Raw genomic sequence first — 18,127 nt, 5'->3', positions numbered from 1 at the left:
GTGGCGTATTGATGCATCTGCATATTGGTATTCTGCTTTTCACCTTTCACTGGCACTGGTTCTCCCAAGATATCAGGAAGAACTTTTCCTACTACCAGAGATTCTTAATGGGAGATAGCTGCAATTGAACCAGTGACTTTCTGCGTGCAAACTATGTTGTCTGCCTTCGAGTCGTGTACTTCAAACAAACAAAAAATGTGAGGCTTGTAAAATATGTACATCTTAGGAAATGTTCAGATGTGTTGAGACACTGAATGCCTGGAAGGTTGGCAACTCCAAAACCTTATAATGAGCAAGACTGTGACTAGCAGTACATTTCAAGGCTGCTAAGCGCCTTCTAGGCATCCAGGGTGCTTTGTCAAATGGTGCTTCACCATGCCCTGTCGGCTTCAAAAAGCATAGAAAAACATTAGCTGCCATAGTTGAAAAAAACACTGAGCTCTTACAGCAGAAACATTTCGGAGTGCCTTTGGGAGTAAAGCAGGGGCATCTCCTGCTTCATGAAGGCACAGCAAAGCTATCTACTTAATGTCACCCAGCATGATGAATGGAGAGGTGTAATATTGTCTTGTGGCTAGGAGACCACGTCTAGCTGGCTATAGGTGTGGGAATATGACATTGCATCTTGAGTGCTAAAAAGCGTGTGGCTGGTTTCCAGATGTCCTATTCTCTGTGGTGGAATAGGGAGAGAGGATGAGGAGGACCCATGAAAAGGGTGGTACTCTGGTAGAGCTTCCTTCTACCAGAACTAATTTAGCTGATGCCTGCCTGCCACTCTGTAGAACGGGTGTCTCCAACCTTTTTGGACCCATGGGTACATTTGGGAATTTGAGACTGTGCTGTGGGCACCACCACAAAATGCCTAATCTGTGGATTGCCACTTTGGCATCTACCTGTCGCGTCTATGAATCTTAGGCTGCGCCTTATTTAGCAAAAACTTTAGTTTTGTGCCTATTGGACACCACAACGTCTCTTTAATAAGGGTTTGTCTAATTTGGCTAATTGTTGGCACTGCAATGCAGCTAATGCTTCTTTTAAACATATGTTCTGGCAGTGTCCAGTAGTTGCTTCTTTTGGGGAGGAGGTTATTACACAGATCATTTTTGTACTGGAATAGTCTTTGGTATTCACTGATGTACACACTTTTTTAAATTATTTACCTGTTTCATGGAAATTAACAAATGGTCAGTGTAAATGGATTCTCTGCGCCCTTTTGACAACTAAAAGCCTGCTATTACAACCTTGGAAGGATAAACACTCACCTCCTATAATGCAATGGATTGAAGACCTAGCAACACTTTCAATATTTGAACAGGTGGCGTATAGACACCACCTTCAAATGGATACTTATTTGGATATTTGGTGCGCTTTTGTTGAAACCCATGTATAATTACTAGAAAGTTGTATGCATTTCATATAAATCCATGTATGTTAAAAATGGTGTGTGTGTGTGTGTATATGTGTGTGTGTGTGTGTATATATATATATATATATATATATATAAAAAATTGGGTGCCTGCAGGCACGATGTTGGGGACCCTGCAATGGTGACCCCTGCTGTAGAGAGTAGTTGTGCTAAAGAGACAGACTTTAAGGGATGCAGCTCTGTAGTAGGGCCCATGTTTTTCATGCAGACAGTCTCAGGTTCAATCCTGGCATCTCCAGGTAGGGCTTGGAAAGAAACCCTCTCTGGAATCCTGGAGAGCTTTAGTCTGTCAGTGTAGACAATACTGAGCTGGATGGATCAATAGTAGTGTGTATTTAAGTAGTAGTATATAAAGCAGCTTGTTACGTTTCTTCTGATGACATCAGAGTCTCGCTCCTGTCTTGTGGAGTACCAAAGTGTCTGGTGTATATATATGAAAGGTTGGCTGCCATTAACTTTCCCTGTTTGCCGCTTCCCAAAGGGCTATTGACAAGAGCCCGTGATCAGTAAATAATCTGACATTTCCTTTTGCTTTACTGGTCTTAATGAGCAAAGGGATTGTTTTCTGCTTTTAACCCTTCTGTCTATTCCCAAGCACATCCTGCCTCCACCCCTGGTTTGTTGTTCTAAGTTGTAATATAACACACTAATAATGTCTATCTCTTCTCCTAGGTGCCTACTGATGGAAATGCTGGCCTGTTGGCAGAGCCCCAAGTAGCCATATTTTGTGGCAAACTGAATATGCATATGAATGTTCAGAATGGAAAATGGGAATCCGATCCTTCTGGAACGAAGAGCTGCATTTCGACAAAAGAAGACATTTTGCAGTACTGCCAACAAGTAAGTTTCTAATTAAACATAAAACTTTTCTTTATTATTAAACCTCAGCCACCAAGGATGCAAATCTTCATCCAGTTTTAAAGAGGTATCTTCTTATTTCCCCCTGGATTGCTGCTTCCTTTTCTTCCATTTCATGTGACTTTCTCTGGTTGAGGTTGTGACCAGTGGGTTCTGCCAGGAGCTAACAAAGGGATTCAGTTTGCCAGGGCTGATAGTTTCATAGCTCTTCTGAAGATAAGAAGTGCTGTTCTTTAATCTAGTCTCTAGTTCATGTCAAAGTAATGCAAATAAGAGATAAGCCACTCCTGATGTCATAATCGGACACAGTGTGTCAAGTCCGAGTTTATTACTTTCTCCTGTACAAATGCAGTGGCCTAGTGGTTAAGACGCTGAACTGCAGACCGGAAGGTTGGCAGGACAGCAGTTCGAGACCCAAGTGCCACATGACGGAGTGAGCTCCCATCTTCAGTCCCAGCTCCTGCCAACCTAGCAGTTCGAAAGCAAGAAACTGCAAGTAGATAAATAGGTACCGCTTCGGCGGGAAAGGCAACAGCGTCATGCCGGCCACATGACCACGGAAGCGTCTTCAGACAGCACTGGCTCTTCAGCTTAGAAATGGAGATGAGCACCACCCCCTAGAGTCAGACATGACTGGCTGGAGACACCTTTACCTTTACCTTTTACCTGTACAAACAACTGTGTGTTGGTTTTCTGCAGTTTGTTAGCCTTGCAGGGCTGACTAAGAAAAAATGGATTATTGTCCATGTTTATATTCTAAGATGAGTCTAGGCTGATGACAATTTGGTCATGGGAATGAGTCAGTGAAGGATGGCTTTTTTTACTTTTTCACATTCAGCCTTCACAAAAGGAAAATGATTGTGTAATATGAAGCGACATAGAAATAGCTGTTTTGGGTTGTAATTGAACTTTCAGAAAAATGGCCCTCCTGTGAAAATGGTAATTCCACCCTGGGAAAACGTGCTGCGTTCAGACAACATGCTAACCCATTGCTCAACAAACATCCCATGGTTCAAAACAGCTCTTCACACAACACGTTAATCCACACTCAGTGGTTGAATGTGGGTTGTTTTGAACTGTGAGTTGCTTGTTGAGCTGTGGGTTAATGTATTACCTGCACGCAGCACATTTTCCACAGGGTGGGTTATCCTGTTATCTGAACGCAGCCAAGTGGCTTGTTAACCATGCAGTGTGGCTTGTTAACCACCCTGAACAGCCCAACAACAAACCATGGGTTCTTAAGGTGGCTTGCTGAGAAAAATAAACCAAACTGCATGGTTAAAAAGCCACCCTAGCTGTGTTCAGACAACACAGTAACCCATGGTTCAAACAACCCACGGTTCAAAACCCACTCTCAACCACTGAGTGTGGGTTAGTGTGTTGTGTGAACAGCCCCTGTGACTTCAGCCATTTTTCCCCTTCCCCATCTCTCGCACCCTGCTTTTTGTAACATCTTCCCTGGTGAAGAGATCTGGAGAACTTGAAAGCTTGCAGTTTTTTGTTACTTTTTGGTTGGTCTTATAAATGTTATATTTATAAGATTATTATATTATACACTAACATAATATAATAATATACTAATATAATATAATATAATACACTAATATAAATTTCAGAATATTCCAAGCAACAGTATATGAATTGTGCCTTGTTCATATGTTTGTTTGTTTTCTGTTGTCCTAAAGGTGTGAAACCATTTACGTTTTTAAAATGAGTTGTCAGTTTATGGAAGAGTATTAGGTGGAGATGGCTGAATTCTAAATGGCACAGTTTGGGGAATTTGTAGGGCTCTGTCTCTAACTACATTCAAAATGAATTTACTTAAGCATAGTACATTGCATATCTCCCCCCCAGCCCCCCACCAGTTATTTTGAGAGTAATTGGTGACAGCTGAGAGAATTTGGGAGCTGATAGGTACTTATATTGGGCTCTGCTGAAAAGAGTAGAAAGCTGGAAGACTAAACACCAACATCAGAAGAAGCAAATGGATATCAACAATAGTAGCATTAAGGCAACCTGCGTCTTCTGCTCCTCTTTGGGTTCCTTTACTGCTCGACTCACCATGCATGCTCTGTATTCTGGAAGGGGAGAGAGTGATATGTTATATCCTGTTACTTTTTTGTCCTGTTTGTTCCTTCAATTATCTAGCTAGCAGGACCGCACTGCAGATCAGATGCAGGGAGATTTGTGCAAGTTTTCAAATTTCCTGTTAGCAGGACACAACGTAATATCAAAGCACAGGAGTGTAACTGCAGGCACAAAAAGCAGGAGTATTATTTTTTCTCCTGCTTCTTATTAACAACAGAATTATTCTCCCCCTCCCCCTCCCTTCCATCATAATACTTTTTCAGTGAGGCTAATCTTTTTGTGTCTTGGATGGCTGCTGCTAATATAAATGAAAGATGAGTCAGATGGGCAGGCGGGAGCCTTTTTAAAGATGGGCACTGTTCACATGATTAAAACCTGCTTGCAAGTGGCCCGTACCCATGCCAATTGGATCTTACTCATTTGAGGAACCTAGTAAGCTTCCTTATACTGACTCAAGATCATTGCTAGCTCAGTATTGTCTATGCACTGACTGGCAGTAGTCTCCAGGGTTGTGTGTGTGTGTGTGTGTGTGTGTGTGTGTGTCTTTCCCAGCCCTACCTGAAGATGCCAGGATAGAACCTGGACCTTTTGTATACAAAGCAAGCACTCTACCACTCAGCTACTGTATCCTGGCATAGTACTCTGATGCATTTTATAGCCATCTCTTCCACTGCTTGATCTTTTGGCCTCACTTCCTTAAAAATGTGTTCCAAAATGAAATGTGTATGTTAATATATAAATGCTTGATGACATTTGTAAATACAAGACTTAGGGTGCAATCCTTGCATGTTTAGACAGGAAAAGTCCTACAACTCCCAGCATTCTCCCAGCCTCCCCAACCTCACCCTCACACTTGCATTTTATTGAGCCATTTTCCAAATGCTGCTTTTGGGGAATGCAAGGGAATAACCAATTGAATATATCTTGCATCCCTTCCCAAATACAGAGCAGTTGAAACAAGGTTGTAGATAGTTCATCAAGTAAGAAGCATTCCCCACAGGTGTACTGTTTGCTTGTTAGGCAGAACAACCTGTCAAGTAGAAGAAACATCTATTGGAGAAAAATTGTGTCACTGGTACCAAAGTACACCTTCCAAGAGGAGGTCATGTTAAAACTGTTATATTGTGACTACGCACTTTAAAAAGACAAGCGACCTTCTGGTATCTATACCGTTTACAAAGACAAGCAACTTTCTGATATCTAAATCAGTTTATATTCTTCTTTATATAGTTGCACATCTGGTGTTTCTCACATTTCTGGCAAATCCAGTCCTGATTCCATTTTCATTTTGTGTAATGTATTCATTTTTTTACATTCAGATGTAATAATAAGATCCTACTATTTACTAACAGAAAAAAGCTGCCTTATACGGCAAAGTCTTACCAGTGTCTTAGTCCATCTAGCCGATACTGCCTACCTTAACTGGCAACAGCTTTCCAAAGTCTAACAGAGATGTTTCCCAGCCCTGCTACTCAAGATCACTTAACTGGAAATGAACATAGGACTGCGCCAGAAGAATGGGGGGAACTTGCAAACCAGAGGATCGCTGAGGCTCATTCTTATCAGGCCATAGTCGCTGACCAGTGTCTCCGATTACTAGTAGTAATAGTGAAGATGAGGTATCGTTATGAACCTTCTGTCGGTCTTGGATATACACATTGATGAAAATGCATGATGCCTTTTGGGATCTCCTAGAACAGCCTTCCCCAAATGGGTGTCTTCCAGGTATTTCAGAGTACAACTCCCAGCATTCCTGACCATTAGCCATGCTGGGTGGGGCTGATGGGAGTTGAAGTCCAAAATATCTGGAGGGTATCAGGTTGGGGAAGGCTGCCCCAGAATATGCTAAGCTCATTTAGGAATGTGGGTTTTGCCAGGTCCTTGGTGCCTTGTCAAGAATCTTTGCCTTTTCTGATCTTGTTCACTTTCCCATCTGAATATATGTCACCTAGAAAGACAAACTACAGCCTGCCAGTGGTATTTGGCTGTGTATGTGGAGCTGCTTGAAGAGGTTTTGGATGTCAGAGTGTTGAGCTGCTTGCTCTGATTGAGGTACCCATTAAAAAAATTCCTAGTGGAACAGTCATTTGTGAGTCAACATGAGGCAAAAATGATTGCTTCAACTTTCTTTTTGTCTGTCTGGAAAAGGCTGTTAATTTTCTATCCTTTATAACCTTGACATTTGTGGAGGTCTTTTCAACACATATTGTGGCTTTATTACACAGTCTGAATACTGAAACACTCAGTTGTGTTGTTTAGTTGTGTGGAATGTTGATGGTAATAGCTCGCCCACCCTGAAGCACCCTGGTACATTGAGGAATCAGAAGATGTACAAAGGGTAACAACCTCTACCACCCTTTTCATAATATTAGAAATCAAGTTGCAATAGGTCGCAGCTTCTTTAAAGTATTGCTGCTGTTGTCCTGAAAATTCTAAAACCTTTATGCTACATAATCTTAAAATGTATTTCTTCATACTGGCATATGAGATTAAACACCTTCAGCTACTCTCTAAATCATTAGTTCTACTTAACATGGGTCAAGATCCAAAGTGCTGCCTTGGGCAAGCCCAAGATTTTGGGCAAACCCAGTGAAGTTTGACTTTTTAAAATTATTTGAACAGAAGACACCCTTTGAACAGGACACACACACACACAGTCCCCAGTCATATCACAATTTGTTTTTCAACACTCCTCCAGTTTCAAAAGCAGTTTGTCATGTGGCAATGAGGAGGTGCTGTTCAGGAAACACTAGCCCAAAGCATACTTGTGTTGGGCAAGTATTCTTCAAATAGTTGTTAAAAGCTAATATATTGGCACTTATGATAGATTTACATTGTCTTCCAGGAATTGTCTGTGTTGAAGTTTTATCCAGCTAAGAAGCCTTATACACCTGATTCTGATGCAGTGGCAAATCATGGGTTATTTAACCCAAGATTTGCCATGCATGAGCAGGAGAGAGCAGGCATGCTGCAGTGTGTCAGCCACTTCTGCTTTTAATCAGCAGCCTAATCAAGGACGGGTCATAGGTTACTGAGTTTGATGTGTGAACCTGGAGCGCGAGGTTGTTTAGGGGCTAAAGAATCCAGTGGTTAACCCAATAACAAACCATAGGTTAAATGCTGAATTGTTTAGTCCTTGAACAACCCATCAAACAAACAGTATGGCTTTTTGTCCCCAGACTATACAACAGACTCAAGCCTTTGCAAAATACAGTCTACAGCTTCTTGTGCCAGATTCTAAGAATTGTGGAAACAGCCATATGTGTCCTGTGTTGGTGCTCAGCCGTAGGCAGATGAGTACAAAGGAGCTGAGGTGTGACTCTCAGTAGGCTTGGGAAGGGATTTGGATGGAGTGCTGAATAAGATCCATAGGAAGTTCAATACAAAGGCAGAGTTAGTTGTGAGTATGGCTCTGGAACTGGGTAAGCTGGCCAATCAGGGTGAGAAGCATTAGGGAGAACAGCATTCAAGTCAGAAGTAGATATGCTTGCAAACTAGTTGACAATCTGAATACAGCAAACAGTACCAAGGAGAGCGAGTCCAGGAAAGCTGATGTCAGGGCAAAGTATTCTGTCTCAGGAACAGGACTGGGACACACAGAACAAGAGGGTGAAGCTCAAGGTGAGGTGGGCTGTTAGGCAAAGATCAGGCCTGACCTAGAAGGATGGGAACCAGCATAGTGTAGTGGTTAGAGTACGGGAAAAATTTGTGGTTCAAATCCCCACTAAGCCATGAAACTCACCATGTGACTTGGGACTAGTTACTATTTCTCAGATTCAGCTGTCTCACATGGTTGTGAGGTTAAAAGGGGGAGAATAATTTAAATGGCCTGGAAAATAAAGCACTGGAAAAATTTCCAGCTCCATGGAACATTTTCCACCCCACATCACAGCCCAACTCTGGACGCTTAGCAGTACACCAGAACTCCAAGAGTAGAACCAATGATGGACCTCAGCTGAAACCAAGATTGGGAGACACAGTGCCCATTTGGCAGCATGAAGCCTCCCAACTCACAGCTTTACTTGGGAGGAGGAGGAGGAGGAAGAAAGAACTGATGGATCAGGGGACCAGCAATGCTCTTGGAAGGGTGTGGGGCAGCTGGGCAAACTATAAAACCACTCAGTTGCTGCCTGGTGGTTGCTGGTGGAACATCTCTATATGCTCAGCCCATTGGCTCTTGGATTCCTTGGCTGGACAGCTCCCCTGCTGGTTCAGCCCTTCTTGCCTATGACCTGCTTCTGCAGCTCTTGCCAGGTCGGACAGCTCCACAGCCTTGACGGCATGATGAGGAATTGCATCCAACTGCTCTGGACGTGCAAACATAACAATCTGCCACCACCACATATAGTATTAGCCCCTTACATTCTACTCTCTTTCTCTCCGTTTTTAGTTACAATGGCAAAACTATATAGTTTTTTTTCCTCTCTCTTTTTTGCTAGAACCTTTTTCAGTCTACTCTGTGTACTGCAAGTTAGGCCATTTGCAATATAAAATGAAACTGAATATAACTTTGGTTTTGAATTCATTGATGTGTTTTGAATTATTTGGATCACCATTTCTGGGATCACCATTTCAAAGTCTGAGCATGACTACATTTTCCAGCTTTATATTTTTTTGTAGTTAGACCCTGAAGTGGGTTTCATGAGAAGGGGAAATCACAGCTGTTTCTGTCGCCTAAGATATGCTTTAAACTGAATCCAACTTCTTAGATTAGTAAATTGCCTTTGGCTACTTCTATAGTAAAACCAGGAGTGCATAAATTAATTAGATTATTAAAAAAAATGAGTTCCCAGGCCTGTTCATTTGTGACAGCTCACACGAGGCCCAAAGGAGAATGTTGACATAAAGTAGGTCATTATATAAAGTGGTGGAAGTTGGAACAGCTGTTGAATAGAATTATCAAGTGTTGTCTCTTTAAAAGAAGACCTACAAAATGCGTTGTCATTTAGCAATCAGATGTTTTGACTTCACTAACTTCTAACTTAATATATTGGTAAAATGCGCTTTGAGATTTTTTTTTTAAAAAGTTAAACTTATTTCAAATCCTACAAAAGCATCTGTCTATACATAAATTGCAATAGATGTCAGGAAAAAAGGAAAGGAAAAGCAGAAGTGACTAAGGGAGAAAATGGGAGAAAAGACAAGTGAAGGGTTCAGTCCAAGCACTGAATTGTTTGTCTAAATAATATATACCAACTCTCTGTCTCTCAAACACACACACACACACACACATACACGGACTATATTAATAAAAATGTACTCATTTGTAACTGTGTATTAATTATAGCATGCTGGCCGGGGATGTTGGGAGTTGTTGTCCAATACATCTGTAGGGCACCAGGATGGGGAAGGCTGCATTACAGACTCACAAACAGCTACTGCTGAAACAGCATCTAGCCGTGGATACACTTTTAAGACATATGGGGCAATGTAGTGAAGTTATATCCCAAATCCAATATTTCCCTTTTTGCCTTCCCTGCAGATAAATTTAGTGCAACTGGAAAACTTCCAGCAGAATCGGCCTCATAGATGGTACCATCTAAATTTGGCATCTTATCTGTCAGGGTTTTGGACTAACGGTGGTGGTATCTATGTAACTAAAGCAGCAATCCTATACCAACGTACCTGGGAGTAAGCCCCTTTGAACTCAGTGTGACTTACTTCTGAGTAGACATGTATAGGATTGCACTGTAAAAGTATGTAGAAAGTGTTGTACTTTACAGGTTGCGCAGGAATGTAAGTTCCGGTTTTAAATGAGCCTCCATATTGTTGGTTTACTTATCTTCCCCATTAGAGAGCATCTGTGTGACAACTTGCAGAACTGCTGTGCAGACCAGTTAATGATATCTATAGAGTTGAAGGGAGAAAATTTGAATTGATGGGATTTGAGTTCTGTTAAGAAAAGTAAGACTCTCACATCTGCACGTTGTTTATGCACATGCACAGCTGAAAGCCAGACCTAATCCTGCATCCCTGTTGTATATACCTCCTATAATATGTACCTTTTGTACATATGTATTTGTAGCATGCACAGTTTTTTGCCTGAACATTTAACCCTATAATATGTGAAGTGGTCCTGATGTGAACGGCATCCTGAGTCTGTTTTTATATCAAACCTCATGTCATTATCTTCAGCTACTTGTGGGGACTAGCCATATTTGTTGTGATTATGAGTAGAGTTAAAATGGATATTAGCAAAAGCAGAACGTATTAGCCTGGTTCGGACATAACACTGAACCATAGTTTACATTACCTACCTAAACCTTGGGCTTGGGTGTTCTCTCCTCCCTTCTCTTCCCCCAGCACAGCTGCTAGGAAGAGGTTGGAATCAATTAAGCATGGTTTATGTCTGAACCTGAAACTGTAGTTAATCTTAACTATGGCTTAAGGAAACAATCCAGGATCATACACCACAGTATGAAGTTGACTTGTTTCCCTAAATCGTAGTTAACACCAACGGTGGCGTTCAGGCTGGGACTGACCTACTTAGTTCTTTTCAAGAGTTAGCCCAGCCTACCTAGTTATTATCTAGGTGTCTCAGTATTTAACCTCTTCCTTTTTTTTAGGTTAACAAAGAACGCCAGAAATTAAATTTCAGTTTATTTTTATTACAACACACACAGTAGACACAGACACACAAAATTAAATAAACTACAATAAGCTCTAGAATGCCTAACAGTGGACTTGGATCATCTGTGAGGGCCTACTTTCTTAAGCTTGAATTGCACCCCTGGTTAACATTAAACACCAGTTTGTCCATGTTCAGACATAACGAGTAACTGTGGTTAGTTGAAAACAAAAGCGAAGGCTTCCAATCTCCTCGTAGACACACTGGAGAAGAGGGGAGGGGAGTCCAAGGCTTGCATATGTAATACTAATCTATAGCTTTATATAGCTCTATATAGCTTTATATCTATAGCTTTATATTAGCCTTTGGCTAATATTATACTGGTTTGGAAGGAGGGTGACAGACTTTGTTAATGCAACTTATGTATTAGGAAGTAAACTGGAAGGAAATGTTTGTAAATAATTTAGATTTATATTATGAGATGAGCAATTTATTTTTATGAAGGCAAGAAAGGAAGGAAATGTTCCTTATGGTAAACATTTTAATAGAGGAGGCGGCACATATGAGGAGAAGTTTAAAGTAAAATTGCATAAGGGTTTAGGAGCAAAATAATCCAGTTTGCCTGCCCAGGGCTGGTACGCGTGAAGAGACAAGGCTGATTAATTCAACAGCTGTGTTTAGGATGGCAAGAGAGAGGGGCTGAGAGGAAGATAAGGCTTAAGGGAAGTTATCATGGTATCAAGTGGCTGAGGCAATCTTAAAAGTTAGGAAATGTCTGTATTGATAAAGATTTAGAAAATTCACATAAGTGCTTCTAACATTGCGCTCGCAAAGGACTGGCCAAGGTTGAAATTGCTTTCGTAGCTAGTCTTATTTTCTTTTAATGTTTTTGTTGCTCTCTCCTTCCTTAAGAATAAAAAACAGGTCTGGTTTTTACAATACCAGTTGTTTAAATACATATAAGAAAACAGTTTTTAAAGGCATGAGGAAGTTTTATATGTATTTCTTTTTTATGTTTGAGTCTGAAAGAAGAAAAAAACAGTTTATGGAACTGTGTTTATGCTCCCTGAGAAGGCAAAAATGTAATTTTAAAACAAAATACAAATTAATCTGTGTTTTTGTTTGATGGTCCTGATGATATATCAGAACAGGAGGAAAAGATTGTTGTTGGTTTTTAAGGTAAAGCATCTTCAAGTGTAATTTGTACCAGTCTCTTTCATTCAGCCTTTCCCTGGTGGCTGGGTATGATGGGAGTGGTAGTCCAACCCTGCTAGAATGCACCAGGTGGGGAAGGCTGCTTTTATTCATCCCAGCCTCGGATTTGTTTTGGATGATCAGTGCAGCTCTCTGTTGTTCACAGTCTGGAGAAGACTTTGCCCTTCAGTTGGTCCTTAAGTAACTGATTGTATATTATATAGACCACCCTTCCCCAACCTGGTGCCCTCCCAATGTTCTTGACTTCAACTCCCATCAGCCATAGCCAGCATGATCAGTGGTCAGGCATCCTAGGAGTTATAGTCCAAAAAAAGAGGAGGGCATCAGGTTGAGGAAGGCTGATGTAGACAACACAATGATCAACAGGCTTTGACAGTTACACTCTCCATAGCCACTGTGGCACCTCTGGAGAGCATGATGAACAACAAGCCTTCATCCCAACTTTAAACTGCAGAGGTGAGCAGGGATCATTCTGGTAGCTTCACTGCAAGCCCTCCCTAGCTCCAAGATTGGGTGGAAGGCTGGACATCACTTGGTGTAGCAAAGAACTCCCCCACACCTGAGTGCCTTGTCCACATGTGTCCAGACCAACAAGCTTCTGCCTCTTTCCTGCAAGAAAAAGAGGAGTGTGTGTGTGTGGGGGGGGGGGGTCAGCTGCTTCTTCGTGGCTGGGGGAGGGGAGCTCAGAGTCTCACTGCTGAACAGTGGTTCAAGCCCACACTCTCCCCACCTCTTTTCTGCAGTGGAGAGAGGTGGGCGGAGAGTTCTTCAGCTGTTCCTTGGCAGGAGCGATATGAAGTGGAGAATTTTCTGTTTCATAAGTTCATTAGTAAAAATGAATGTATGCCAATTGCAAATGTAATATTAGGCAAACTTGGCAGTTTCAAAGCTGAGTTGTAACTGATGTTTTTCAGGTGGTTATCCTTGGCAAGTATATGAGAAAATACATGTATGTCATTGTCATTGAAATACATATATGTCTCAGAGGGGAATAGAACTAAGACATAGTGACAGCGAAACTGAAGGTGCCCCAACAATCTTAGGGAAAGAGCGTTGAACTCTATTGAAATAGATGAGTGGTTGTCACATATTGTGCACATTTTGGGGTTGCTAAAATTAGTTAGTGTGTCAGCAATTTTCAGTACCTTTCCCCCCTTAAATTTAAACACTCTAAGGGAAGTACAGGCTATTAACCCTACATTTTTACAAGAATTCCAATAAAAAATTCTACATAATATAACATTTAAATCACATTGCGTGTGCTTTAATTTCCCCCCTCAAAATATTTCAGGTCAAATACTTGTGGTGCATTGTGCCAAAAAATTAAGACGGGGTTCTTTTCTTTTTAAGCTTTGTTGTTGTTTACTAAATTCAAGAAAAATAAGCATGCTAAATTAGATTTCTCTAGGGCAAGACTGGGCAACCTATGGCCTTCCAAATGTTTTGGTCTACGGCTCCCATTAGTGCTAACCAGCTGAGCCAATGGTGGTGTCAAGGGCTCCTTGGAGGCTTCTCTCAGTCTAATCCAGTAGCCAAGTCCAGACACAGACAAAGGGGTTCCTTTCAAAGCTTTATTCTTCTTTTACAACTTAACAACTCTACCGTTAGCAACTAGATCTGAGCAGCAGAGCACCTGTGCCCTAAGTTGGAACAGTTGGTCCCCGTTTGAAAGGGAATTACTGGCAGACCCCTGAACTTAAGGACTAGGGAGAGTCCCTCCCCTTTTCCCTTGGATCCTCTGGGCGCAGCTGTTGTTTGCGCGCCAACCGGGCACTATGCCTCCTTTCTGCGCCCTCCATTTGGCGCCGCTCTCTGCGTCGGCATCGCGCGTCCACCAAGTCTGCTTCCCGCGCTCTGCCACTCCCTGGACTGCTATCTAAGCTAGGAATGCTGGTGGGAGGAATCTCCGTCAGCTGTTGGCCCTGGGAAAGAGGAGCGCGCTCCTCTCCCAGGAGCGACTGCTCTTCCTCTGAATCAGAACTACTCTGGGATTCTATGGGCTCACTGTCCACCCTGACAGGTGGGTGATAATGGGAGCTGTAAGCCAAAACATCTGCAGGAACATGAGTTGGCCAGTCCTGCACTAGGACATCAGAACATTTTCCAATGCAAACTGAAAATTTCCCTATGCAAATGACCCTATGCACATTAATCTAATTTGCATTGGGAAATTTTCTAGAGATTTTTCCCGTTCAATATTTTCCAGAAAGCATCACTGCTTGTCAGAGAGCCAAGGCCCCGCTGCAAAACTGTGGCTGAAGTCTATGTGCTTCCCAGCCCTTTTCCCCCAGCCAGAGAAAGTGGCCAGGGAGCCTTCTTCAGCCGTCGCTCAGCAATAGGTCTTTGAGCCCCTTTGCCGAGCATCAGCAGAAGCCAGAATTATCCCTCCCTGGCTCTCCTGCAGAAAAAGTGGAGGTGGGCTTCCTTTGCTGTTCCATTACAAGGCCAGCCAAAAACTTCAGGTCCCTGGCCACCAGCGCTTAAGGTGGTCAGAGCTGAATGTGAGTGGTTTGCAATATGTCGGGAGAGAGACGCGGGAGTGTGACCTTGTTGATTCTCCTTGATCTCTCGGTGGCTTTCGATACCATCGACCATGGTATCCTTCTGGGACAATTGTCTGAGCTGGGAGTGGGAGGCACTGCATTGCAGTGGTTTTGCTCATACCTGGAGGGTTGGCTCCAGAAGGTGGTGCTTGGGGAATATTGCTCGGCCCCATGGATTCTCCAGAATGGGGTTCCACAGGGGTCAATTTTGTCTTGCATGCTATTTAACATCTACATGAAACTGTTGAGTGCGGTCATCCAGAGTTTTGGAGTGTGTTGTTATCCGTATGCTGATGACACGCAGCTCTACTTCTCCGATTCATCTTCTTCAGGTGAGGCTGTGGATGTGCCAAATTGGTGCCTGGCTACAACAATGGACTGGATAAGGGCTAATAAACTGAAACTCAATCCAGACAAGACTGAGATGCTGTTGGTGGGTGGTTCTTCTGACCAGATGGAGGGTGCTCAATCTGTTCTGGATGGGGTTACACTCCCCCTGAAGGAGCAGGTTCATAGCTTGGGGGTTCTCCTTGAGCCATCAATGTCACTTGAGGCTCAGGTGGTCTCAGTGGCATGGAGTGCCTTCTACCAACTTTGGTTGGTGGCCTAGCTACACCCCTATCTGGACAGGGATGACCTGGCTTCAATTGTATATGCTCTGGTAATTTCCAGGTTAGATTACTGCAATGCACTCTATGTGGGGCTGCCTTTAAAGATGGTTCAGAAGCTGCAGCTTGTGCAAAATGCAGCGGCCAGATTGATAATGGGGACCAGAAGGTCTGAACATATAAGACTGATTCTGGCCCGCTTGCACTGGCTGCCTGTATGTTTCCAAGCCCGATTCAAGGTGCTGGTTTTAACCTATAAAGCCTTACACAGCTTGGACTACAGTACCTGACAGAGCGCCTCTCCCGACACAAACCTACCTGTCCACTACACTCAACATCTAAGGCCCTCCTCCAGCTGCCTACTCCGAGGGAAACTCAGAAGACGGCAATAAGGGAGAGGGTCTTCTTGGTGGTGGACCCCACATTATGGAATGATCTTCCCGATGAGGCCCACCTGGTGCCAACATTGTTATCTTTTCGGCACCAGGTTAAGACCTTTCTCTTCTCCCAGGCATTTGGCAGTATATGATACGTTTTAATTGATCCTGGAATGGCTTAAAGTTATGGTTGTTTGCTTTGAGATTGCTTGTTTGAAGTTGTTTTAGATATATGTTTTTTGTGTATATTGTCTGTTCATGTATTTTTTTATGTAATTGGCTTTTAAAATCTGTATACTATATTTTAAAATGTTTTTAATCTTTGTAAACTGCCCAGAGAGCTTTGGTTATTGGGCAGTATAGAAATGTAATAAATAAATAAATAAATAAAGTTTCAATGTGATGAAACAAATTTAGGGCCGCACGATCATGGAATTAAGATTGATCATAAGTCAGAGCTGGATAAATGTACGAAGGAGCTCTTCCTCTTTAAAAGTCTGGTAATTCAGTTGTGATGCTTTATGTGTCAGGACAGGCTTTTTTTTACTGTCATCTAAAAATGTTAGAATTTTTCCTCTATGTACTTGGCCATGAGAAGTCTTTATGGGTCCATCCCTCCCCCCGCCCCCGAAAAGCACAATAAATGCACAGTAGCTATTATGGGCCTGGAAGTTTTTTTATTTATTTATGCGCATGTCTGACTGCTGTATTCAGTTTTGCAAAAGGTTTCCCTGAGGTCAGATAGTTGGTGATTTTGAGCAGTGGGTTAGTGAGTGAGTGTTTATTTTTCCCACCATGCATCTTTAGATGTACTTGCTTGAGTCATTTGGAGCAGGGTTTTCCTTTCCTGTTGGATCCATCAAATGTTGCATCTTGTTGCTCTGTACTTTTGGTTCTGGTTTGTTGCACTGTAATTTCTAGGGCAGAAATTAGAGCTATCCTTGCTGTGCCACAATCCTCTCAAGCAGAGGTAGGCAACTTGTTCAGCTCTGAAAAAATTTTTTCACAAGGTGGAGGACAACAGCTACAGTGCAAGTAATTAGCACAATTGGCAAATTGCTTGCTTTGCTTTAGTAAATGCCAAGCTAAAGTGGATAGATGACATGAGCTTATGCTGACCCAGAGTCATCAGCTGACTGAGGCCATCTTTCCTGGCCCTCTGCCATCCTCACCCACCACCACTTACAACCCCCCCCCCCCCGTCAAAATCTATTAAGGACACTGGCTCCAGCAGTGCTTCAGCCACAAGTCACCCCCTTCCTCTGGACAGGCCTAAATGGTATCACACAGCATTGGTGCTGTTGGGACCTGGACAATTCTACAATGCAATACTCAGTTGGCCATTGCATTGTTGTAGTTATAATATGGCAGCCAACTGAGGCAGAAAGGAACTGAGCAGCCATTCCACTCCCAACAGCACCTGCATGACTCCAGGAAAATCTTTCTTGAGGAGGTGATGTCCAGCAGCTACACTGTCTGCAAGGCCAGGTGGCCCAAGTGGCATCAGGCACCGCAGAGATTCCAGCAGGATTCTGGTAGGGATAGGTCATCGGTACCGGGGTGAGGGGATTTGCAGCACTATGCTGAGTGCCCACAAGCCTGGTTCTGGTCTTGGCTTATTCTTCAGTACATTTTGTATTCCAAAATTGTGATCAGTAATTAAAGAAGAAAGAAAGAATTATAGTGCAATCCTCAGCATGTCTCCTCAGAAGTAAATTGCACCGTGCATGGTTTACTCATTAGTAAGTGTTTAAGATGACAACCGTAGTTCATTAAAAAAAATTGTTGTGCAATCTAGACAGGTCATGAGAGTTATTTTATAATTGGATTTGGACTCCCCTCTTGCTCCTTCAGGCTTACTTCTGTAACCTTTAGTTTAAACAAGAACAAAGTCAAGAATTCTTGAGTCACACAAGCCTTGATGGCTCCTATTGATGATCTGCAAAGCAGTGAATCTGTCCTCAGAGTCAAATAAACATGGAAGTTATATTACTTCAAAGTGATCATGATGATCTAATGTCCCTTAAGGTAACATGCCTTGCAGGAGTTTTTGTTTCCCAATATCCATGCTACTGGTAATTGATTAAGGGTGCTTCCAGACCAAGAGCTCCTAGAGTTACCAGCCAAAGGACATTGTGCAGCTATTCCTTCTTTCCCTCCTTAATGAATTTTCAGTGGTGAGAAAAAAAGATGGAAGAAGTGGCAGAAAACACAGGGGAGTTACAAATGGAAGACATTGTGGTCTAGACACCCTCCCCAAATTCTGTGAATGAGGCCGGGCGATTGTACAATAAAAGGCCTCGTCTGGAAACACCCTTGACTGAGAAACTCAAAACCGTTTTTGTTGTTGTAGAGTTGAACAAAGCAAGAAATTAGGAATCTAGTCATTGAAATGAAATAGAACAGAAGGGTTCTTTGTACTCTGTGCTTTCTTTTGTCATTAT

General features: G+C 42.4%; 1 protein-coding gene across 9 annotated transcripts in view; it reads left to right on the top strand.

The window, feature by feature from the left end:
- The window catches only part of APP (amyloid beta precursor protein), a 191,234-nt gene that overhangs the window by 62,052 nt on the left and 111,055 nt on the right, over positions 1 to 18,127 (top strand). For all 9 annotated transcript variants that reach the window (XM_084843562.1, XM_084843560.1, XM_084843557.1 and 6 more), the window contains exon 2: positions 2,099 to 2,266. In XM_084843562.1, coding sequence (XP_084699688.1) covers positions 2,099 to 2,266 — 168 coding nt within the window. The remainder of the gene's footprint in view (positions 1 to 2,098; positions 2,267 to 18,127) is intronic.

Source organism: Heloderma suspectum, chromosome 3 (assembly GCF_057233095.1).
Source record: "Heloderma suspectum isolate Gila_16-S chromosome 3, 16-S_ref, whole genome shotgun sequence".
Classification (NCBI taxonomy): Eukaryota; Metazoa; Chordata; class Lepidosauria; order Squamata; family Helodermatidae; genus Heloderma; species Heloderma suspectum.
The sequence above is the reverse complement of the archived record's forward strand: the minus strand, read 5'-3'. Positions and strand labels throughout refer to the sequence as shown.